The following is a 25,947-nucleotide window of genomic DNA, read 5'->3' on the forward strand; positions in this document are numbered from 1 at the left end:
AATTATAACACCGTACAACACATCTCGTACTTCAGGAGACATGACTTCATAGACACTGAAGTGCGCGAAGAACTAGCTTTTCTAAAAATGCACCTGCAAAATTATAACACCGTACGACACATACTTCAGGAGATATGACTTCATAGACACTGAAGTGCGCGAAGAACTAGCATTTCTAAAATGCACCTGCAAAATTATAACACCGTACGACACATCTCGTACTTCAGGAGACATGACTTCATAGACACTGAAGTGCGCGAAGAACTAGCATTTCTAAAATGCACCTGCAAAATTATAACACCGTACAACACATCTCGTACTTCAGGAGACATGACTTCATAGACACTGAAGTGCACGAAGAAGTAGCATTTCTAAAATGCACCTGCAAAATTATAACACCGTACGACACATCTCGTACTTCAGGAGACATGACTTCATAGACACTGAAGTGCGCGAAGAACTAGCATTTCTAAAATGCACCTGCAAAATTATAACACCGTACAACACATCTCGTACTTCAGGAGACATGACTTCATAGACACTGAAGTGCGCGAAGAACTAGCTTTTCTAAAAATGCACCTGCAAAATTATAACACCGTACGACACATACTTCAGGAGATATGACTTCATAGACACTGAAGTGCGCGAAGAACTAGCATTTCTAAAATGCACCTGCAAAATTATAACACCGTACGACACATCTCGTACTTCAGGAGACATGACTTCATAGACACTGAAGTGCGCGAAGAACTAGCATTTCTAAAATGCACCTGCAAAATTATAACACCGTACAACACATCTCGTACTTCAGGAGACATGACTTCATAGACACTGAAGTGCGCGAAGAACTAGCTTTTCTAAAAATGCACCTGCAAAATTATAACACCGTACGACACATACTTCAGGAGATATGACTTCATAGACACTGAAGTGCGCGAAGAACTAGCATTTCTAAAATGCACCTGCAAAATTATAACACCGTACGACACATCTCGTACTTCAGGAGACATGACTTCATAGACACTGAAGTGCGCGAAGAACTAGCATTTCTAAAATGCACCTGCAAAATTATAACACCGTACAACACATCTCGTACTTCAGGAGACATGACTTCATAGACACTGAAGTGCGCGAAGAAGTAGCATTTCTAAAATGCACCTGCAAAATTATAACACCGTACGACACATCTCGTACTTCAGGAGACATGACTTCATAGACACTGAAGTGCGCGAAGAACTAGCATTTCTAAAATGCACCTGCAAAATTATAACACCGTACAACACATCTCGTACTTCAGGAGACATGACTTCATAGACACTGAAGTGCGCGAAGAACTAGCTTTTCTAAAAATGCACCTGCAAAATTATAACACCGTACGACACATACTTCAGGAGATATGACTTCATAGACACTGAAGTGCGCGAAGAACTAGCATTTCTAAAATGCACCTGCAAAATTATAACACCGTACGACACATCTCGTACTTCAGGAGACATGACTTCATAGACACTGAAGTGCGCGAAGAACTAGCATTTCTAAAATGCACCTGCAAAATTATAACACCGTACAACACATCTCGTACTTCAGGAGACATGACTTCATAGACACTGAAGTGCGCGAAGAAGTAGCATTTCTAAAATGCACCTGCAAAATTATAACACCGTATGACACATCTCGTACTTCAGGAGACATGACTTCATAGACACTGAAGTGCGCGAAGAACTAGCATTTCTAAAATGCACCTGCAAAATTATAACACCGTACAACACATCTCGTACTTCAGGAGACATGACTTCATAGACACTGAAGTGCGCGAAGAACTAGCTTTTCTAAAAATGCACCTGCAAAATTATAACACCGTACGACACATACTTCAGGAGATATGACTTCATACACACTGAAGTGCGCGAAGAACTAGCATTTCTAAAATGCACCTGCAAAACTATAACACCGTACGACACATCTCGTACTTCAGGAGACATGACTTCATAGACACTGAAGTGCGCGAAGAACTAGCATTTCTAAAATGCACCTGCAAAATTATAACACCGTACAACACATCTCGTACTTCAGGAGACATGACTTCATAGACACTGAAGTGCGCGAAGAAGTAGCATTTCTAAAATGCACCTGCAAAATTATAACACCGTACGACACATCTCGTACTTCAGGAGACATGACTTCATAGACACTGAAGTGCGCGAAGAACTAGCATTTCTAAAATGCACCTGCAAAATTATAACACCGTACAACACATCTCGTACTTCAGGAGACATGACTTCATAGACACTGAAGTGCGCGAAGAACTAGCTTTTCTAAAAATGCACCTGCAAAATTATAACACCGTACGACACATACTTCAGGAGATATGACTTCATAGACACTGAAGTGCGCGAAGAACTAGCATTTCTAAAATGCACCTGCAAAATTATAACACCGTACGACACATCTCGTACTTCAGGAGACATGACTTCATAGACACTGAAGTGCGCGAAGAACTAGCATTTCTAAAATGCACCTGCAAAATTATAACACCGTACAACACATCTCGTACTTCAGGAGACATGACTTCATAGACACTGAAGTGCGCGAAGAAGTAGCATTTCTGAAATGCACCTGCAAAATTATAACACCGTACGACACATCTCGTACTTCAGGAGACATGACTTCATAGACACTGAAGTGCGCGAAGAACTAGCATTTCTAAAATGCACCTGCAAAATTATAACACCGTACAACACATCTCGTACTTCAGGAGACATGACTTCATAGACACTGAAGTGCGCGAAGAAGTAGCATTTCTAAAATGCACCTGCAAAATTATAACACCGTACGACACATCTCGTACTTCAGGAGACATGACTTCATAGACACTGAAGTGCGCGAAGAACTAGCATTTCTAAAATGCACCTGCAAAATTATAACACCGTACAACACATCTCGTACTTCAGGAGACATGACTTCATAGACACTGAAGTGCGCGAAGAACTAGCATTTCTAAAATGCACCTGCAAAATTATAACACCGTACGACACATCTCGTACTTCAGGAGACATGACTTCATAGACACTGAAGTGCGTGAAGAAGTAGCATTTCTAAAATGCACCTGCAAAATTATAACACCGTACAACACATCTCGTACTTCAGGAGACATGACTTCATAGACACTGAAGTGCGCGAAGAACTAGCTTTTCTAAAATGCACCTGCAAAATTATAACACCGTACGACACATACTTCAGGAGATATGACTTCATAGACACTGAAGTGCGCGAAGAACTAGCTTTTCTAAAATTCACCTGCAAAATTATAACACCGTACGACACATACTTCAGGAGACATGACTTCATAGACACTGAAGTGCGTGTAGAACTAGCTTTTCTCTAAATAGAATTCGATCCTTTAGAAAATAGGGGGTGGGAGCGACGAATTTGGTGTGGGTGGGGGGGAGGAGGGGGGGGGAGGGAGAGAGACCGCTGGTGTGTCAGTGAGGCGGGCACACGCTGGCGTACCATGATCTGCGTGAAGCGGCCGCACCACGCTTCCGCCTCGCGCGGTGTTTGATTCGCAGGCGCAGGGCTGCCAGTTAGCCGCCCATCAGCATTCGAGCGCCGGCGGCGCGGCTGCCGCTCCAGCACGGCCTCCCATCCACCCCCAGCGCTGTCTGGCCCGACCGCCTGCGGCCTCCATCGGCGCCCCTTTTATTGCCTCCCTGATTAACAGCACTCTATGCCGATGCCGCGCCTCGCTTTACCTCGCGATGTGCACAGCCAATATGCGTCGCAGTCACGTACGCGCACGAACCGGCTCGCGTTCCAACCTCTCGTTATCACTGCTCCACAGAGGCGGATCGCGAGTGTTGGTGAAAAACCAGCCAAATTGCTGTAGCTGCGCAGCTCCATCTGTACAGTTCCCAGTTGCAACTGTGTACACTGCAAAGTTCGCTAGTGGAGTTAAATATTCCTGCCGAGATGAAGAAAAAGAGCAAGCAGTGTGTAAACAGTAACGGAAACGCATGTGTGCTTCGAAATAGTAGTAACAATAAAGTAGTCTGCAATGTGAGGCTCAGTAGACCAGTCAATTATTTTTTCGTTTATTCGTTCATCGAAGCTCACCAAATTACAGCGCTGGAGTCCTCAGTCGCATAATACTATACACATCAGGGCAGAACTTCAACAATTTTGTAGTTTTAAATAATGGCAGTATTTGGAATCAGCGTAGTCGTTGGTATAAAGAAAGTGGAAATGAAGAAAAAATCTATAAAAATGAATCGAACAATGTAAAATGACAATCATGAACTTATGAAAAATCCCTCTATAGAGGGTCGTCCATTGATCGTGACCGGGCCAAATATCTCACGAAATAAGTGTCAAACGAAAAAACTACAAAGAACGAATCTTGTCTAGTTTGAAGGGGAAAACCAGATGGCGCCTATGGTTGGCCCGATAGATGGCGCTGCCATAGGTCAAACGGATATCAGCTGCGTTGGGCATTTTGATCACAATAGCCATACATCAACACCATATCGACCTTTTCCGCAATTGGTAAACAGTCCATTTTAACACGGGTAATGTATCACGAAGCAAACACCGTCCGCACGGGCGGAATGGTAGGTGATACCACGTACTTATGCGTTTGTGACTATTACAGCGCCATCTATCACAAAGCGAAAAAAGTGGTCCAACTAAAATATTTATATTTCTTTACGTACTACACGAATATGTAATAAAAAATGGTGGTTCCTATTTAAAAAAACGCTGTTGATATCCGTTTGACCTATGGCAGCGCCATCTAGCGGGCTAACCATAACGCTATCTGATTTCCCCCCCTCAAGCTAAACGAGTTTGGTTCTTTGTAGTTTTTTCGTTTGATGCTTATTTCGTGAGATATTTGGGCCGGTCACTATCAAAAGTTCAAATGGCTCTGAGCTCTATGACACTTAACTTCTGACGTCATCAGTCCCCTAGAACTTAGAACTGCTTAAACCTAACTAACCTAAGGACATCACAAACATCCATGCCAGAGGCAGGATTCGAACCTGCGACCATAGCGCCTAGAACCACTCGGCCACCCCGGCCGGCACGGTCACTATCAATGGACCACTCTGTATACATTTTCATGTACGTAATTTTGAGAAAAAAATTATCTACTGAGCATTACAACACCTCGGTGTAAATGATATTCGACGTAATAATGTTATCTTCGTGTAGCTTTTCGTTTTCTTTAAGGGATACAAAAATTTTAGTTGGTTTAGTAACCCTTGAAAAGGGTATATACAGCTATCCGTAGGCTCTGCTCCAAAAATGAGCAGCATAGAGACAGAAGTGATGGCACTTTCTGCACGACCTGACCATCATTTTGCAGCACAATGCTCAAGCGTGTACAGTCAAAGCTGTTACTGATTTGTTTGACTGATGGGGCTGCTAAGTGCTATACCACCTACTGCACTACCCTCACTTAAGCCCTCGTGAGCTCAACTCGATATCTAAACTGAAGGAAACACTTCACGGCATTCGTTTCAGAACTGCTACAAATTCGTCGGGCAATAGACCACGCCGCTCGAACTTTCAACACAACTGGCACTGCTAAGAGCATCCTACGACTCCCAGATCTCTGGCAATGCTAGTGACTATTTTGAAGGTCAGTAAAACATTGAAACATGTACCTATTTTATACGAGCTGTAAATAAGTAGTTGCCATTATTAAAGGACCAACACTCGTATCTGACTGGATTCGTGATTTCTTGTCACATAGGTCACAATTCATAGTAATTGACGGAAAGTCATGGAGTAAAACAGAAGTGCTTCTGGCGTTCCCCAAGGTAGTGTTATAGGCCCTTTGCTGTTCCTTATCTATATGAACGATTTGGGACACAATCTGAGCAGCCGTCTCAGATTGTCTGCAGACGACGCTGTCGTTTATCGACTAATAAAGTAATCAGAAGATCAAAACAAATTGCAAAACGATTTTTAGAAAAGATGTCTGTATGGTTTGAAATTGGCAGTTGACCCTAAATAACTAGAAGTGTGAGGTTACCCACATGAGTGCTAAAAGTAATTCGTTGAACTTCGGTTACAGGATAAATCAGCCAAATCTAAAGCCCGTAAATTCAACTAAATACCTAGAAATTACAATTACGAACAACTTAAATTGGAAGGAACACATAGAAGATGTTTTGGGGAAGGCTAACCAGAGACTGGGTTTTATTGGCAATACACTTAGAAAATGTACCAGATTTGCTAAGGAGACTGCCTACAGTGCGCTTGTCCGTCCTCTTTTAGAATACTGCTGCGCGGTGTGGGATCCCTACAAAATAGGATTGACGGAGTACATCGAAAAAGTTCAAAGAAGGGCAGCACGTTTTGTATTATCGCGAAATAGGGGAGAGACTGCCACTAAAATGATACAGAATTTGGGATGGACATCATTAAACCAAAAGCATTTTTCGTTGCGGAGCAATCTTCTCACGAAATTCCAATCACCAGCTTTCTCCTCCGAATGCGAAAATATTTGTTGACGCCGATCTACATAGGGAGAAACGATCACCATGATAAAATAAGGGAAATGAAAGCTCGTACGGAAAGATATGCGTATTCGTCCTTTCCACGCGTTATACGGGATTGGAATAATAGAGAATTTTGAAGATTATTCGATGAACCCTCTGCCAGACACCTATATGTGAGTTTGCAGAGTACCTATGTAGATGTAGATACAGATGTAGCACACCGTTCTCGCCATCTTTGCCCACTTTCCGACCCTTGGATCCGCTACTTCTCATTCAACTGCTTCACGTGCTGTATGCACCCATTCCAGTCTTTCCCCGATGGAAATATCCCAGGCAGTACCGGATATTGAACCCAGATCCTTTTCATGGTAGTCAAATTCAATGACTTCAGCTACGGAGATACACAATTTATCGTTAAGACATCTCTGAATCAAGCAGTATGCTGTTGATGCTGTCAGTTATTTCATCAGGATGAAGTTTGGATGCGGTTGTGGTGGTAGTTGCGAGATAACTGCAGGAGAACTAAATAGTGTGTTAAGATCAGAGGAGAGGAGCAGGAAGCAAAAGCGAAATAAAATGAAGGAAAGAAGTTTGGAGTTTAACGTCCCGTCGATAAGGCGGTTATTAGAGACGGAGCACAAGTTCGGATTAGAAAAGGATGTGGAAAGAAATTATCCGTGCCCTTTTGAACGGCACCTTCCCGGTGTTTATGCAGACGGGCTTAGGGAAATCGCAGGAAACCTAAATCCAAACGGTCAGAGGAGCGTTTGAAACCTCGTCCTCCCGTATTCGATTCCATTGTGCTAACCAGCAACACTGACTAGATGACTCTTGCATATGATGTTATTTGTATATATTTGACAATGCTGGTGTTGATTTTGTGTTTAAAATTTGACGATGCTACTATGGCTCCAGTATATTAGGACATGTTTTTATAAAACAGATCTGATGATGGTCATTATAGACCGATACCGGTAGTCCGAAGACAAAATAATTTGTGACCACAGACGAGAAGAAGGGAAATTTTTTCTATACTCGGGTCACTGCTTGATTCACGACCATGTCGCAGCTTGTGAAAGCCTAAATTTTAAATTTCGTGATCAAGATCTTGTTCATGCGGGACAGTCGTACAAACATACCGTCATTTGACCATTGGACAGACTCCTGTATGGGCGACATAGTAATAAGCATCCCTGGCGTAAAGAAACAACTGAAAGACTTGGAAGCAGATAAGTCACCATGTCCGGACGGAATTCCAATTCGGTTTTGCACTGGCCTCTTCCCTAGCTTATATTTATGGCGAATCTCTCGCCTAACACAAAGTACCCAGCGACTGGAAAAAAGTACAGGTGACTCCTGTATGTAAGATGGATAAAAGAACGGACCCTCAAAATTACAGACCAATGTCCCTAAGATCGGTCTGCTGTGGAATCCTTGAACATATTCTCTGTTCGAATATAATGGATTTTCTTGAGACTGGGAAGCTTACGTCCACAAATCAGCATGGTCTTAGAAAGCATCACTCGTGCGAAACTCATCTTTCCCTTTTCTCACATGATACACGGTGATCTGTGGATGAAGGGCAACATGTGGATTCCATATTTATAGATTTCTGGAAAGTATTTGACACGGGGTCTCTCTGCAGGCTGTTAACGGAGGTGGGAGCATATGGAATAAGTTCAGAGATATGTGACTGGCTCGAAGACTTCTTAAGTAATAGAACCCAAGATGTTGTTCTCGACGGCGAGCGTTCATCAGAGACAATAGTATAGTCAGGAGTGCTCCAGGAAAGTGTGATAGTACCGCTGTTGTTCTCTGCATACATAAATTATTTGGCTGACAGGTTGACAGGCTGACAGGCTGATGATGCTGGGGAGTACACTAAGGTGTCGAAGTTGAGAGGCTGTAGGAAGATGGAAGTTCACTTAGACAACGTTTATAGCTGTGTGATGAGTGGCATATTGCTCTAAACTGTAAAATATAAAATAATGCGAATGAGTAGAGAAAACCAACCTGTAATTTTCGGATCCAGCATTAGTAGTGTAGCTCTTGACACAGTCACGTCAGTTAAATACCTGATCGTAACGTTGAAGAGCGATATGAAATGGAACGAGCATATGAGGACTGTGGCAGGGAAGGAGCATGATCGATTTTGGTTTATTGGGAGAATTTTTAGGAAAGTGTGGTTCATCTGTGAAGGATATCGGGTACGGGGCGCTGGTGCCAGCTTTTCTTGACTATTGCTAAAGTATTTAGGATCCGTATCATGGCGGACAGAAGGACGATATAGAAGCAATTCAGGGGCGGTCTGCTAGATCTGTTATCGGTAGGTTCACATTTAAGTGTTACGGAGATTCTTCGGGAACTCAAATGGGAATCTTTGGAGGGAAGACGACTTTCTTTTCGAGGAACACTATTGAGAAAATTTACAGAAAAAACCGGCACTTGCAGGTGACTGCCGAATGAAGCTACTGCCGCCAACATACATTGGTCGTATGGGCCACAAAGATAGGAGATATCAGGGCTCATACGAAGGCATATAGATAGTCTTTTTTCCCTTGCCGTATTTGCGAGTGGAGCCATACCATGTACCACTAGTAGTGGTACATGGTATCCTCCACCACACACCGTACGGTGGCTTGCTGATTACCTATGTGATGCAGACGTAGATCACGGAGGTTCGCACCATCAACATCAAAAGCGAATACCTTGAGAGTTACAGACCATGCAGTACGTTCAGCTAAGTATCCGCTCTTAGAGAAGGCATATATAATCGTATTTGTGTTACGGGGTGATGAGAACTGATGCAATGTCTTGGCAAGCAACCGAATGCGAAACATTCTGTCGTGGAGCTTATCGTGAATCTGGTTACTCTTTAAGGTATAGTCGCAGATAGTGCGATAATATGTTTTATAGCCACGGAAAATACAAACACACAGAGGCTGAATTTGTACCGTGATTCCAGGTGGTACGAACTTTAATGTCCCACACTTTTCTGGAGAGATATTTTGCTCTAAAAGAGTATGATTCTTATACGCAGACAAGGAAATTTTTTTGTAAATTTATGGCAAGTTCCTATGGGACCGACCGCATCTCGTGGTCGTGCGGTAGCGTTCTCGCTTCCCACGCCCGGGTTCCCGGGTTCGATTCCCGGCGGGGTCAGGGATTTTCTCTGCCTCGTGATGGCTGGGTGTTGTGTGATGTCCTTAGGTTAGTTAGGTTTAAGTAGTTCTAAGTTCTAGGGGACTGATGACCATAGATGTTAAGTCCCATAGTGCTCAGAACCATTTGAACCTATGGGACCGAACTGCTGAGATCATCGGTCCCTAGGCTTACACACTTTTTAATCCAATTTAAACTAACTTACGCTAAGGACAACACACACGGCTATGCCCGAGGCAGGACTCGAACCGATGGGGGGCAGCCGCACGAACCGTGGCAAGGCGCCCTGGACCATGCGGCTGCCCAACCGCGGCGCAGACAAGGAATCAAGCAAAAGCAAGTTATTTTGACTAGCTATTGGCCAAAATCAGTCCTCTTGCCATAGTTGTACTGTTACGCCCATTTTGCCGCTCTTACTTGCTGTGACGTAAACATTCCATACTGCCCTTGTAAGATCAGGCACACGAGAAAGAATCGAAGAGGACAGAGCACCTCCAGCATCTTACCAGCCTATTTACCATCCAGATTAAGAGTTGGCATAATTGTACACGAATGCTTTTCTTGGTTGCTCTTGGTATCTCGAAATTCCAGGGCTCGTTTCACATGTATTTCATCTTCAGATTACTTACTGAACGTAAGAATATGTGTGTTTATATCATCTTACAATTTTTCGGGCAGATTCCGCAGTTTGCAATTCATCGTCAGATTGACGCTTTGTTTGAAATATCGTTATCTTATTTCTTCCAATTGTGTAGCACTGCTTGGAGTTATGCAACCATCCACTGCTTCCTTTGGATTTACTCTAATCGATGTCGCACGCAATTTGATATGCATGGCGTAATAGGTCACTATCATACAATCTTGAAACACGCAAACACCAGTTTTTGTCTGGATTTTATCCAGTCATGCCGCCACGAAAGACTCCGAGGACACTAGTTTATGTTGTAAGTGCGCCTTGTCCTCCCTTGAAAATCTGTAGTTTTTCTAATGCACTATACGGTCATATCGCTGCGGATTTATTCGAAATCTGTTCATAATTGTTTTTTACTACGCTGCGGTTGATCTTCCACACACATAATTATGTGGACAACGACTGGCCTTCACTACATTTCACTGGAGACGGGCTTTGTGTCTCCCTGCCGACTACTTTTTGATGCATAGTGTGGACTATGTCATTATTTCCGTGGGTTTACTGCATTTTTGGTGCCCAGAGTGAGCCAGTCACATTTCAGTCCCTAACGTACCACAATGTTTAGGATAGTGAAGACACCTGATGTGGCTATTTTGTGTTTTTCTTACATTCTAGTCCAGTTAACGAAACCTATACTTGTTCCCATAATAAATTTTGCTCACAGTTAATATTTTTACCTGTGAGAGCACGCTCATAAATATCTCTGAACTATTTTAAACGTTAGGCACAATATTTTGACAATATTTATTTATACTTTACTGAGCATAGCTTCATTCGTGTTTACCATCAGCGGTTTATTAGTGCTATTATTCATATTATTGTTAGTATTTCTTTCGATATTCATACGCAATATTTTTGAATAGATGCTACCTGACATCCTGCGATCCATCAGCGTTACGACTTCTCACATTCGCCGTTACACTATGGTAGATTACGATTAGGTAGTTTGTGAATATTCTGTGATGCATACTGCTAATACAAGGTACATTCAACCATTCGTTAAATCTGCATGACGCTCATGCAGAAAATTGATGCAAGTGAATGCTTTATATGAAGCAACGTCACTGGGGCTTGGTAGCAAATTAACGATTAAAAATTAATCGCCGTCTGCGTTGATTCATTCCAGGTAACCACTAGAGGGCAACTACACAACCTTAAAACTGGATGTGGCTCATCTGTACAGAAGGTATACGGCCCTGTAATGTTGCTTTAATAACTTACTTATACACTATTGGCCATTAAAATTATTACACCAAGAAGAAATGCAGATGATAAACGGGTATTCATTGGACAAATATGTTATACTAGAACTGACATGTGATTACATTTTCGTGCAAATTGGCTGCATGGATCCTGAGAAATCAGTACCCAGAACAATCACCTCTTGCCGTAATAACGGCCTTCATACGCCTGGGCATGCAATCAAACAGAGCTTGGATGGCGTGTACACGTACAGCTGCCCATGCAACTTCAACACGACACCACAGTTCATCAAGAGTAGTGACTGGCGTATTGTGACGAGCCAGTTGCTCGGCCACCATTGACCAGACGTTTTCAGTTGGTGAGAGATCTGGAGAATGTGCTGGCCTGCCCAGCCGTGGAACATTTTCTGTATCCATAAAGGCCCGTACAGGACCTGTAACATGCGGTCGTGCATTATCCTGCTGAAATGTAGGGTTTCGCAGGGATCGAATGAAGGGTAGAGAAACGGGTCGTAACACATCTGAAATGTAACGTCCACTGTTCAAAGTGCCGTCAGAGCGAACAAGAGGTGACCGAGACGTGTAACCAATGGCACCCCATACCATCACGCCGGGTGATACGCCAGTATGGCGATGACGAATACGCGCTTCCCATGTGCGTTCACCGCGAAGTCGCCAAACACGGATGCGACCATCATGATGCTCTAAAGAGAACCTGGATTCATCCGAAAAACGTGACGTGACGTTTAGCCATTCGAGCACCCAGGTTCGTTGTTGAGGACACCATCGCAGGCGCTCCTGTCTGTGATGCAACGTCAAGGATAACCGCAGCCATGGTCTCTGAGCAGATAGTCGATGCTGCTGAAAACGTCGTCGAACTGTTCGTGCAGATGGTTGTTGTCTTGCAATCGTCCCCATCTGTTGACTCAGGGATCGAGACGAGGCTGCACGATCCGTTACAGCCATGCGGATAAGATGCCTGTCATCTCGACTGCTAGTGATACGAGGCCGTTGGGATCCTGCACGGCGTTCCGTATTACCCTCCTGAACCCACCGATCGCATATTCTGCTAACAGTCTTTGGATCTCGACCAACGCGAGCAGCAATGTCGCGATACGATAAACCGCAATCGCGATAGGCTACAATCCGATCTTGAAACGTGATGGTACGCATTACTACTCCTTACACGAAGCATCAGAACAATGTTTCACCAGGCAACGCTGTGAACTTCTGTTTGTGTATGAGAAATCGGTTGGGAAGTTTCCTCATGTCAGTACTGGAGGTGTCGCCACCGGCGCCAACCTTGTGTGAATGCTCTGAAAAGCTAATCATTTGCATATCACAGCATCTTCTTCCTGTCGGTTAAATTTCGCGTCTGTAGCATGTCATCTTCGTGGTGTAGCAATTTTAATGGCCAGTAGTGTAAATATCAGTCATGAGGCACCTTAATTTAGATCAGACACATTAGTGGGTATATAAACAAATTAACAAAAATCCCAGCAGTAAAGGAGAAATATTCAGATGTGATCCTGCAGGACAGTAAATGGCCCACAACCGAAGGATTGGTATTAACCAAGCATTTACTCCCCTACGTCCGAACAGATCTGGGAATAGTCTGACGGTATTGACCGACCACCGTGTCGTCCTCAGCCTAAAGGTGTCACTGGATGCGGATATGGAGTGGCGTGAGTTCAGCACACCACTCTCCCGGCCGTTGTCAGTTTTCCTGACCCGAATCGCTAGTTCTCAGTCAGGTAGCTCCTTAATTTGCTTCACAAGGGCTGAGTGCATCCCGCTAACCAACAGTACTCGGCAGACCGAATGGTCACCCATCCAAGTGTTAGCCAAACCAGACGGCGCTTTAACTTCGGTGATCTAACGGGAACTCGTGTTACCACTGCGGCAAGGTCGCTGGCTAACCGAGCATTTATTCAGTTCAAACGAAAGATATTGCAGTTACTGAACATAATTGAAATAAAAAGGAAGTCGTTTGGCTTTACAGTGCAAGTAGAGCATTCGTCAGCAATGACGCTCACGAACTAAGGCGTGGAGCCGTGCATCAAATAACTTAAATAGCTACAAATATTAAAGTCCAGTCAGCACGCACAAGTCTCTATACATTAACAGACTCATCTTGGCAGAAACGTTCACAAACTGACAGCGCAGCTAGTAATCACAATCTCACCGTGCCTTTAAGTCCCAAGCTGAGGTACACAAAATATTTTAAAGTGCCAAACTGGAGTACGTCGAAATAGCTCAAAGTCCCAAGTATCTCTTAAGCCGAAACACCTCTGCGGTCGTACAACTTTATCAAAATCCGACCTTACCAATCAAAGAACACGAAAAAACCACAAACTATTCTCTACTGCCTATTTAAAAACGTAGTTACTCCATATAGCAACTTTCAACTTGATCACTTGACCGTCACTGTAAAAGTTTCGTTTATTTTAACTTATTTGCAACTTAAATGTATATGATACATATTTATGGCTTATTTGGGTTCTCATCTTACGTTATTCAATTTTATACACAGCAAAAATACTGATTCCAGTTATGACAAGCGGAAGTTATGTCTTATAGTGATCTTGTCTGATACGTCGTTTAGGTATACTGAGAAAGCCAGTAGTCCTATTAACTTTCGCGGGGCACGGCCGATGTTACATTGGTTTGTGTTGAGCATTCTCCGCACAGCAGAACACACTGGACTGTATTAGTCAAATAACCATAGAGCCAAGTGAATATCTGCGAGGATAATAAATATCAATGTATCTCGGGCAGTGGTCGATGACTGATACCGTGTCGGTCGCCTATCCGAAATCTACAGGACATACCCTTCTTGGTGATCTGCATCTATCGTCAACATTTGATGTCGCTCAGCTCGGAACACCGTCACAAAACGCCGCTACAGTCCCTACCACCTCTACCAGCTAAATTTTCCTCCAAAGTGACTAAATTTTCGCTGTCATTCGCTTTGACGCCGCTGAAATGCAACTCGTGCTTTTACACAGCGCAGCGGTCGCTATTACTATTCTGTTTAATTTCAAAAGCTTTTATCGTCACACACGGACTGGAAAAAGAAATGTCAATTTCATTTTCGACGCCTGTGATTTGAGAGCTCTCTTACACCGCTCGCCAGAACTAACTGTATTTTTCGTCATTTACCATCTTCGTGTCGTACTTCCCTCAGTCGGCTGCAACAAACCTGACATCTACTTCCAGTCACCGGCACAGAGAATTGCCTTTCTAGATCAAAGGCTTTTGGCGACATATATGAAAATTCAACTACGAAATGCCGTCTGCACTCAGACCATGTGCTCATTACACCCGACGCCTTTGTCTTTACTAATATTTTCTCTTCTCTCTCTCTCTCTTTCCCCGTCTCAGTTTTTCGGTTGATTTGTCACTGACTCACTGTTTCTTATAGTTCGTAACTTCGTTAATCTTTGCTCCACAACTGTTTAACCTTCGTAGTTGGCTGGAGTATGTACTCTGTACCTTAGCATGTGGTAGCTAATGCCGCAATCCCTACTTTCAGACTAAAGGCCTCTCCGTTTTGGACTTTCCTGACCATTAAATTTTAACGTAATCTTTAATAGCACATTTCAAATTCTTCTATATCTTTCTCTCGTGTTATCCATTTCCCTGTTTTCCAGTTTAACGGTGTTCTGCTCCAAATGCGCAATATCTGAGTCACTCGCCTACAATCTGTTTTTTCCTTACGTTTCCCCACTTTAGCTCTCTCGTTAGTCTTACAAAATTGATGTACCGTTAACATTAGACGCTCAAGGTGATGCCGTGTTCCCTCACTTCAGTATGGTATTTTACACCGTCTCTCACTGCCGTTTAGTCCAGGTTGGGGACTTTCTCTGCCCGGGGACTGGGTGTTTGTGTTTTCCTCATCATTTCGTCATCATCATCATTCGTGAAAATGTCTAGATTGGACTGTGTGAAAAAAAACTGGACTATATAAAAGTAGGGACTTTTTATGGGCGCTGATGACCTCGCAGCTGGGCGGCCCACAAACCAAACATCATCATCATCACTGCCGTTTAGTCCAAACAGTTTGAGCTTACATAGTATCGAACCAGATTTACGACTGGATTCAAGATTTCAATGCAGAAAGAACTCAATACGTCGCACTTAAAACAACAAAATCGACAGATATAAAGGTAATTTACGGAGTACCCAAAATACCCAAAAGAAGTGTAATAGGACTATTGCTGTTTACAGTCTACATAGATGGTCAAGTAGAAAGCGTTAGAAGCTCATTAAAACTGTTCGCAAATGATATGGTTGCCTATTAGAAAGTAGCAACGCCAGAAGGTAGGATTGTTGAATGACGCAGACTCTGGCAGTTGACACTGAACGTAAATATAAGTAACATATTACACATACATGGGACAAGAAATGCTTCGCTGCACAACTACGCTATTGATGAAAAATTACTAGAGACAGAATTTGCCGTAAAATATGTAGGGGTAACTATCCAGAGCGACCGTAAGTGAAATGATCACATAAGACAAATAGTAGCAAAAGCAGATGCCAGGAAGATTCATAGGAAGAATCTTAAGGAAATGTAACTCATCCACGAAGGAAGTGGCTTACAAAGTGACTGTTCGACCGATTCTCGATTACTGTTCATCAGTCTGGGATACCAGGTCCGAGTGATAGCACATATGTAAAGCCGGTTCTACCCCACTTTTCCCCCCCAACTCAAAACTCCAGAAAAAAAAGATGATTGAATTGGTGAAACACAATGAAATTTCTTTCTAAATAAGTGCTTTTACAATATAAAGATAACATCTCGTTCAGGACGACTCATGAAGGAGAAACAAAGAATTTTCACACAGTAATGTGTAAAACGAGCTTCACCGGAGTTTCCTCCTAACGCCCCTACCCGACGTACACGACTCCTCACGTCGACCAACTTCAGGATTAACTGAAGTGCTTCATTCATTCAAGTCGTTATTAAGTACACAGGTGAGGATGAAGATCGTTTTTTGTCTCCCCACACACAACATTATATAAGACGTCGTCAGTCACGGCCATTTCCTTCAGTCAACGTGTTTGCATAGAGTTTAGAAAAAAAAAAGCCTTGAACGTCTTATCTATAGCGCATCACATCTGTAGAACTTCATTCAAAACTGAACCATTTTCATCAGTTTATTTGATGCAAACACAAGTTTTTCATCACATTTTAGTGTTTTTTAAAGAAGAGAAGAAATGTAGCCAACAAATAGATATGAGTGTGGGCCCACAAATTTTTAATAAAAAAGAGGAATTTATATGTAAAAGTATGCATATTCCCGTGTCAAAAACTTCGTATGTCTCAACAGAGACATCTATGAAGGCTTTAAGGAACTAACTCCTCGTGTGTGTCTGCTATGATGAGACAGGCAGACGTGGTTTTGATAAGCACGAGTGGATGGGAGGGAACTCTTCCTTATTGATTTACCTTCATCTGCTGGTGTATACCAGACCTCTCGAGCATCGTTTCTTTTTTTTTTTTCCTTAAATTTTCTCCTTGTAAATGACTGACCTACCGGAGAAATTCACCGTAATTCAACTTCGTGCCACGTGTAAGGACGAAGGACTTACGGTCCACAGTACACGAGGGAAAAATAAACTGATTACATTCTATGGTAAACATCTCGATGATCAAAGAAAAACTCAAGGAAAAATTTTGGAAATAACCCTACTCAAAACTTGGCAATAGCAACGAAGTCTTCAAAAGTGCTGAACCCACACAACAGTAAGCAATCACAAAAAATTATGAAATCTTGCCGTATCATGCGAGTATCTTCGGGAAAGGATGAGGAAGAAATATTGGTGACAGGTACCTACGAGCACAACATTTACCGACAGACTACACATGATAAATTTTGGAAAACAATCGTGATCTACACGAACCAAACTTTTTATTGAACGCACTAGGTAGGACCTACCGTAAAAAATAAAATGTATTCATTAAGGGTTGAAGACCAATCTGTTCCTCTTCTGCGAGTTCAGAATGAAGAGAAGTGAGAGAATCATGGGATTTGGTTTCCAGACAAAAAACTACGAGATCACTAAAGAGAGAGACTCAAGTTCTACAGAACAGCAGAAAAGGAGGTTTTATCGAAACTGATTCATTTCCAAACCCTTGGGTCAGGTTGGACGTTAAATACAATTGTCGGCCTTCAACTGGCAATCAATCGAAACGCTCCAACTGAGAGGATCATCACAAACTGCCAGAAAAAGTATAGAGACAAGAAAGCTTGCATCAACGGAGAGTAATGATAAAAAAATCATGTATGGGCTATGGCTCCAACGTTAAATCCGGTGGTTCGGAAAAATCCTGACAGATCCATCCTATTTCCCGTTGTAGTTGATCACATTCCAGAGGTTGAGAGAAAAATCAATGTGTCCATCAACGTTTATTCATTTGATGAAAAATACCAGGGGTACCCATTAAAAACAAGGAAGAATAAGAGCGAAAAACATTTAATTATATCTCCATTTCAAAGAAGATGAGAACTCCCACAACTGCTGGATTAGGTATCTATCACGCCTTGTTTCTAGTGAAATCACTAAAAAAAATTTACGTAAAAAATTTATCTGTGACATTTGTCTACTTTTCTTAAACAAGAAGGAAAAATTGATTGAACACTTATCAAACTGTTTAGTTCAAAATCATTCGCATTTGAATTACCCGAGAAGGGTTAACACATAGTCTTCGAAAACTACCAACACACAACGAAGATTTCTTTCGTCATCTATGCAGATTTCGAGGTTTACTCTTAAAGACAGGCAACTGTCAACCAAATCCAGAAACACCATATACAATGAAATATCAAAAACATGAACCAAGTGGGTTTCGTTACTACATTAAGGACTTCAACGGAAACTGCAAGGAACCACTCATCTACCGAGGAAAACCAGTGTCATAAATAACTTCACTGAGTGTGTGAAAAGAGAGACTGAAAAAATCGGAAGAATTTACTCCAAAGTTGAAGAAATGAGACAACTCACGCGAGAGGAACAGCCAATGTATGATAAATCTAGAAAATGTCCATTCTGTCGGAATCTTTACTCACGAAAGAACACAAAAGTTCGACATCACGTTCATTTGACTGGAAAATACATTGCCCCACAGTGCAATGTACAACTAAAGCATCTAACTTTTGTACCAACTTACTTACACAATTTGATGGGATGTGACTCACTTTGTTAGTGGATGGGCTTGGTCACGACGTAAAAGATATACTCGTAGATTTGACTCCCAATAATGAATAAGGATACATCAGCTTCAGCATGAAGGCAGAAAATCTGAAGATGAAACTTAATGACACGTTTAGGTTCATGACATCAAGTCTTGACAACTTTCCTCGAATCTGAAGAAAGAACAGATGAAAACGTGGGAAAATTTGGTCCAGAGAATCTAGTCGATCTAGTGACGAAAAAAGCGTTCGTCCTTATGATGACATTTATTCTTCGAAGAAATTTGAAGAAACACAAGTGATGAATATTAGTACCATGCACAGTTAGATTGGAAAAGATTTGATGTAGAAAATCTTGGTGAATACCACGATCTTCACCTTAAAACTGATGTTCTGCTGTTGACTGACGAATTGAAAATTTCAGAAAACCTTGCTAGAGAGCTTACGATCTCAATCCCATTTCTGGAGTACGTTTTCAGGAATCTCTTTTTGCTGCTCGTCAATATTTTACTCTGTGTTTTGTTTACTCCCCATCGGTATTATGTGCTGATTAGACTGTTCATTCTCATCAGCACATCCCTTAACTCTTCCTCACGTTCACTGAGGATAGCAATGTCATCGGCGAATCTTAGCATTTTTATCCCTTTGCACTGATTTTTAATACTGCTTGTGACCCTTCCTCTCTATTTTCGTCATTGCTTTTGCTTCAGGATGAGTTTGCTAAATGGGGACCAACTGCCGGCAATGAGTCCTGAGATGTTAAGGAACAAAAAAAAGGTCATATGGGCACATTGCCCGAAATGAGTTCCGGCGGAGATCCATCCACTAGAATATGGAAATAAAAGATCTTTGACAGTGAGTTTTCAATTACTGAAAGCACACCTGGAATCACACCAAGCAAGCGGGAATGTTATGTCTGCACTACTATTTTAGCTCCATAATGAAGAGGGCAGTGAGCTGGAACACCACCGTGTAGCAGCCACGTTACCGTTCGTACCAAAGAAGACACGTCTTTCAGTACGGGAGGCGGAGTCACCAACAGGAAGCGCGGACATACCTGGACTGTTATGTATTGTGGAAGGACGATTGGTCCCACGAGGTTTTCGCCAGTAATCTCCGCCACACACTGACGCGGAACCGGTATGATAGTTCGCCGCCACCATACACCCCGTCGTAAAAGTAGCCTCATCTGTAAATAGAGTGGATAACAGGTTTTTCATTTTTTGCTAATAACCGGGAAATAAACTGGCATATCAATTTGGCATAGCAGCGTCGCTAAACTTTTTACTTTCTAAGTGGAACGTTTTTTACAAATCAATAATGTTTGTTAGCAAAATTTTTGTTGCCTTGAAATATTGAGTTATAATAGAATATGGGGAAATCGATCAGTGCTAATTCAATAGCAACACCGACAGTTAGAAAATAGTAATAAATACGTAACAATCTGTACATCATTACTGGAACAATAATGTGTCAATTACAGAGTAGTCATTTACATGATTACTCTGTAATTCAAAATTAAGTGCCTGGCAGAGAGTTCACCGAATCACCTTCAACCTGTTTCTCCACTGTTCCATCTCAAAAGCGCGTGGGAGAAACGAACACTCTTATTTCATTATCACGATCATTTATCTGTATGTAGGTAGGCGCCAACAAAGTATTTCACACTTTGAGGACAAAGTTGGTGATTGAAATTTCATGAGAAGATACTGCCGCAACAAAAAACGCCTTTTTTTTATTGATTGCAACCCCAATTCACATATCATACCGGCGTCACTCTCCTCTATTTCGCGATAGTGCAAGACGAGCTGCCCTTCTTTGAACTTTTTCTATGCCCTCTGTTGATCTTATCTGATGCGAATCCGACTCTGCACAGTAGTACTTCAGAACAGGACAGACAAGCACAGTGTTCTATTTTGTAAGGGTTCTGCCAATAAATCGTAGTCTTTGGTTCCCTCTAACCACAACATTATCTATGTGACTGTTCCAACTTATTGTATTTGTTGTAACTGACAATTCGAACGTTTTTACAACTGTTATTGACGTGAATCTACATGCAAATGATTGAATAACAACGAAAAGTCACAATCACAAAGCCAGTCAGAATTTGCCACTAGAGGCAACAAAAGATAACTTCTAAGCTTCCCACAAGAGTCCGCTGTAACACACATACACTTAATTCCAAGCCCTATCCCGATGTCGAAGACATAGTCTTCCGTGGAGACGTCCTTGAGGTCGGTATTCGGCGTGAACTGACGTCCGATGCTGGTTCTAGCCTCTAAATAGTATTCAGTGAATCAGATGTTGGTGTAGTAATACTTCCTGCAGGCCATCTCGAACTCCCTCTGTAGGAAGTAGTACGCGGAATGTTTGTTTCCAAAACAGCCAATGTTTACCATTTCTTACGCCTATGGGCATAGGCAACCCCGGTCCTGTGTCGTGTTAGATATGTTGCCGGCCCGCAGGGGCTACTTTGGCGACGGCGTAACAGTATTGGTAATAGAAATCCCTAAGTATTTAGATGAATGTGTATTAGAAGTATTTAGTTGCACGGGACGCATGTGCATGCAAGACGGCAGTTTCTCGCTGTCGTCACTGGACGTCGGTTCTATTGCGGAATGACACCATCCCTAGTTTTGAAGTGCTTTGCAAAGAAAGGTAGCAGTGAAGCACAATCATTCATATCCGTTCAGAGATTATAAAAGGAGGGGCATAACATACCAGAGACATCCGGTAAGGAGATAACATCCACCACGTCCCTTAGAAGAGAAGTTGAATGTGACTGATAGGCCTATAATTTTATCGATGTTCTATAAAACTGGGATAGTTACTGATGTCTTAATTTCAAGGTGAGAAAATGATGCTACCTATACGTGATGATGCAGCTTGTGAAATTTTGCTCTCGCTGTCGCAGCGCTCGTTTCCTTCGTCTTCGCAATCTTTCGGTTGGAGAAACTGAGACCGATGTCTGCCACAGCCACAGCCTCACATCAGTCGGTGTCTCCTACCCCTTTACCGTCACTAGAATTATTAGTCTTCCTTTGAAAGCTACTCTATTTGCTGGAAATAACAGCAATAAAGAAACTAAAACTCGGTTATTTCATAAACCGGTTGTTTCGAGTGGTTTTAACAGTCAGCTTAACATCAGGACGAAAGAAATCGATACAGCGGAAAATTAGGTGTTCCAGTTATAGCTGTCATCCCTACCTTGTCCTCTCAGGAACTGTTTCGTCCAGTTTGACCTCATTTAATAAAATCACCGATTGCACAGTAGAGGATAATAATGTATTCCTGCCCTAAGCTCTTCTTAATATGAGCACTTCTTTCTTGATCTTCCATTCTTATTGTTCCCTCATAGTTCTAGTACGTATTGTATGTCACTCCTCTTTCCCTATAGCTTATAGCTGTTTTTGTGAGCAGCATAGTAATTGCATTTATCTCGCACAGAATGCAGATGCAGCTGGAGGTGAAATGTCGGGGCAAGGCCTCTGGGAAATTTTAGAAATGAGAGAGCCGGTGTTGTGCGTGCGCTGGTACGCGGCACGGCGGGGGGAGGCGGCCGTAAGTCAGCCGGAATACCGGGGCCCGTTTTTGCGGAGAAGGCGTAATATGACGAATAGGCGTAACGGCACGGAAAATTACTGTTTCAGCCGGTAACAGCGTCCCGCCGGGAACGGCCGTACTGCAGTAAAGCGTGCACTCGCGTGGAAGAGCATTCACTTCGCCAAGTTCATTCCAGGAACGACATGTACACGGTGCTGGACTCAGCGTAATGGGCTGAAACGTATCTCACTACCAAGCGGCGGCGAAAAGAATTCTCGGAAATCTTTTCTCAGATAACGTCGACAGTAATTACACCAGTTCAAAAGCCGAGGTGAACATAAAAACCGCAAACTCTGAACGCAATACCACAAGAAACAAACAGAACCGTTTTGTAAACAAAAAGGGAAGCAATTTGTAAAAGCCGTTTACCCTTGCACGTAATATTTCCATGTCGTATAATTTTCGAGAAATTAGAGCAAATACAGAGCCTTACCGACATTCCCATTTTCCAGCCGCCATTTCTGAGTGGAAAGGGGAAAGAGGAATCAGTTAATGGAACCACAAGTACCTTGCACCACACACTGTCGGGTGGCTTGCACAGTATTGACGTACATTTACATCAACATCTACATGGTTACTCTGCAATTCACACTTAGGTGCCTGGTAGAGGATTCATCAAACCATTTTCATACTACTTCTCTACCATTCCACTCTCGAATGGCGCGTCGGAAAAACAAACACCTAAATCTTTCCTTTCGAGCTCCGATTTCTCTTATTTTATTATGATGATCATTCCTCCCTACGTAGGTGGGTGTCAACAAAATATTTTCGCGTTCGGAAGAGGAAGTTGGTGACTGAGATTTTGTAAATAGATCTCGCCGCAAAGAAAACCGCCTTTGTTTCAGCATCATATCAGTGACACTCTCACCCCTATTGCGCGATAACACGAAACGAGCTGCCCTTCTTTGCACTTTTTCGATGTCCTCCGTCCATCCCACCTGGTAAGGATCCCATACCCCGCAGCAATATTCCAGCAGAGGACGGACAAGCATAATGTAGGTTGTCTCTTTAGTGGGTTTGTCGCATCTTCCAAGTGTTCTGCTAACAAAGCGCAGTCTTTGTTTAGCCTGCCCCACAATATTATCTATGTGGTCTTCCCAATTTAAGTTTCTCGTAATTGTAATTCCTAGGTATTTAGTAGAATTGACAGCCCTTAGATTTGTGCGATTTATCGTATACCCAAAATTTATCGGATTTCTTTTAGTACCCATGTGGATGACCTCACTCTTTTCTTTGTTTAGTGCCAACTGCCAGTTTTCGCACCATACAGATATTCTCGCTAGATCATTTTGTAATTGGAATTGATCGTCTCATGATTTTACTAGACGGTAATTTACAGCGTCATCTGCAAACAGTCCAAGGGGGCTGCTCAGATTATCACCTAGATCGTTTATGTAAATCAGGAACAGCAGAGGGTCTATGACACTACCTTTCGGAACGCCAGATATCACTTCTGTTCTACTCGATGATTTACCATCTATCACTACGAACTGTGACTAAGCTGAGAGGAAATCACGAATCCAGTCACACAACTGAGACGATACTCTAGACACACGCAATTTGATTAATAGTCGCTTGTGAGGAACGATATCAAAAACCTTCCGAAAATGTAGGAATTTTGGTACAGTATATGCTCCAAAATCCTACTTCAAATTGAGGTCAGTGATATGGCTCTGTAATTCAATGGGTTACTCCTATTTCCTTTCTTGAATATTGGAGTGACATGTAGTGCTTTCAAGTCTTTAGGAACAGACCTTTCGTCAAGTGAGCGGTTGTACGATTGCTAAGAAAGGCGATATTGTGTCTGCATACTCTGAAAGAACCTGATTGGTATACCATCTGTACCGGAAGACTTGGCTTTCTTAAGTGGTTTGTTTCGCAACACCTAAGATACCTACTTTTATGTCACTCATGCTAACAGCAATTCTGGTTCTGAATTCTGGAATATTTACTTTTTATTTTTTCGTGAAGGAATTACGGAAAACTGTATTTAGTAACTCCGCTTTAGTGGCCCCCATCATCGGTAACATTTCCATCGTTATCGCGCAGTGACGATCTTGACCTTTTTTTTTTTTTTTTTTTTTTTGCCAATGGTCTACTTTACACATGAACAGAATCTCTTTGGGTTTTCTACCATATCTTTAGATATTGTTTCATTGTGGAAACTATTAAAAGCACCCCGCATTGACGTCGGCACTAAATTTCGAGCTTCCGTGAAACTTAGTCATTCTTGGGGGTTTTGCGTTCTTCTGAATTTGGGATGCTTTTTTCATTGCTTCTGCAACAGTGTTCTGGCGTGTTTTGTGTACCATGGTGGATCAGTCCCGTCTCTTATTAACTTACGCGGTATGGATCTATCTATTGCTGTCGATACTGTAGACGATTTGCCGGCCAGGGTGGCCGAGCAGTTCTAGGCGCTACAGTCTGCAACCGCGTGACCACTACGGTCCCAGGTTCGAATGCTGTCTCGCGCATGGATGTGTGTGATGTCCTTAGGTTAGTTAGGTTTAAGTAGTTCTAGGTTCTAGGGGACCGGTGACCTCAGAAGTTACGTCGCATATTGCTCAGAGCCATTTGAACCGTTTTTAGATGATTTAGATGTACACTGCACAACAGAATTAAAGGACCGCTTTTTAGAAAGCCCGTAATTTTCTCCCATTGCAACAAGTGAGTTTGAAATTTATCTCAAAGGTGCCTACAACCTCCCTCTGTGATGGTACAAAAGCGTGGCGTCCTGCGACCCCATCCTCGGGCTTGGCGACGCTTCGATCAGCAAGGAGTTGACACTCGAGAAAGAAGGCCACAGCTCAAAAGTTCATGTGGGTTGTAAGGCAGGTTAAAGCTCACACAATTGCGCCCAGTGCCATTGAGGACTTGTCAGACGATGACAAGATCGTCACAGCCCCTCTTATACACATTTCACCCCTTATTTTGACGTCTCTGCAGTGGAGGTCAGAACCACGACGCACGGCGTTGATACCACGTGGTATTCTTATGGGTGGCCGAGCAAAACATTTCAGACACACTGCCGATCAGAATCGACATTAAAAGGTCTCATGTGGTGGCACAAATGGCGTGAATAAAACCACCACTTTCCCTATGACGTTCTTTTCACACACTTTGCGGTGGAAATAGTAGTTGGCAGGGCGAGGAGCAACAGGAAGATGTTATTGACAACCTTTGACACTGGTGGCACGTTTCCCTAAGGAAATTGCGGGGCTACATCCCCAGAGAACGTGATGCCATTCCTTTGATGTGCAACCCAACCGCAGTTTTCCCTCTCGTGTACAGGTTGGAACCACTAGAGACCACTGAAAACCACTGAACGGAATCTGAAAGTGGCCTGACGCAGCAAAGGTTGCTTTTCAGCCGTCGTGTTTTCCACCCTCCTGCGCTGTGATCACGAGGAGCGCAATATTAACAAGTGCACCAATAAAACAGCAAAGAATCCCTCTAAGCCCCGTCAGTTCGGCAATGCCCTCGGTGCCACCCACGCAATTTTGTTGAGCACGTTACAAATTCGACAGTTCAGCCTGACAGCTGCTCTAGCGCCTGGGGGATAGGCAACACCTACTACACCACTCATA

At 42.7% G+C, this 25,947-nt stretch overlaps 1 protein-coding gene across 1 annotated transcript in view; it reads left to right on the plus strand.

The window, feature by feature from the left end:
• LOC124606540 (nuclease SbcCD subunit C-like) overlaps nt 1-25,947 on the plus strand; it is a 134,088-nt gene that overhangs the window by 92,904 nt on the left and 15,237 nt on the right. Inside the window, exon 4 of the mRNA XM_047138525.1 lies at nt 22,205-22,318. Coding sequence (XP_046994481.1) covers nt 22,205-22,318 — 114 coding nt within the window. The remainder of the gene's footprint in view (nt 1-22,204; nt 22,319-25,947) is intronic.

Source organism: Schistocerca americana, chromosome 3 (assembly GCF_021461395.2).
Source record: "Schistocerca americana isolate TAMUIC-IGC-003095 chromosome 3, iqSchAmer2.1, whole genome shotgun sequence".
NCBI classification, from domain to species: domain Eukaryota; kingdom Metazoa; phylum Arthropoda; class Insecta; order Orthoptera; family Acrididae; genus Schistocerca; species Schistocerca americana.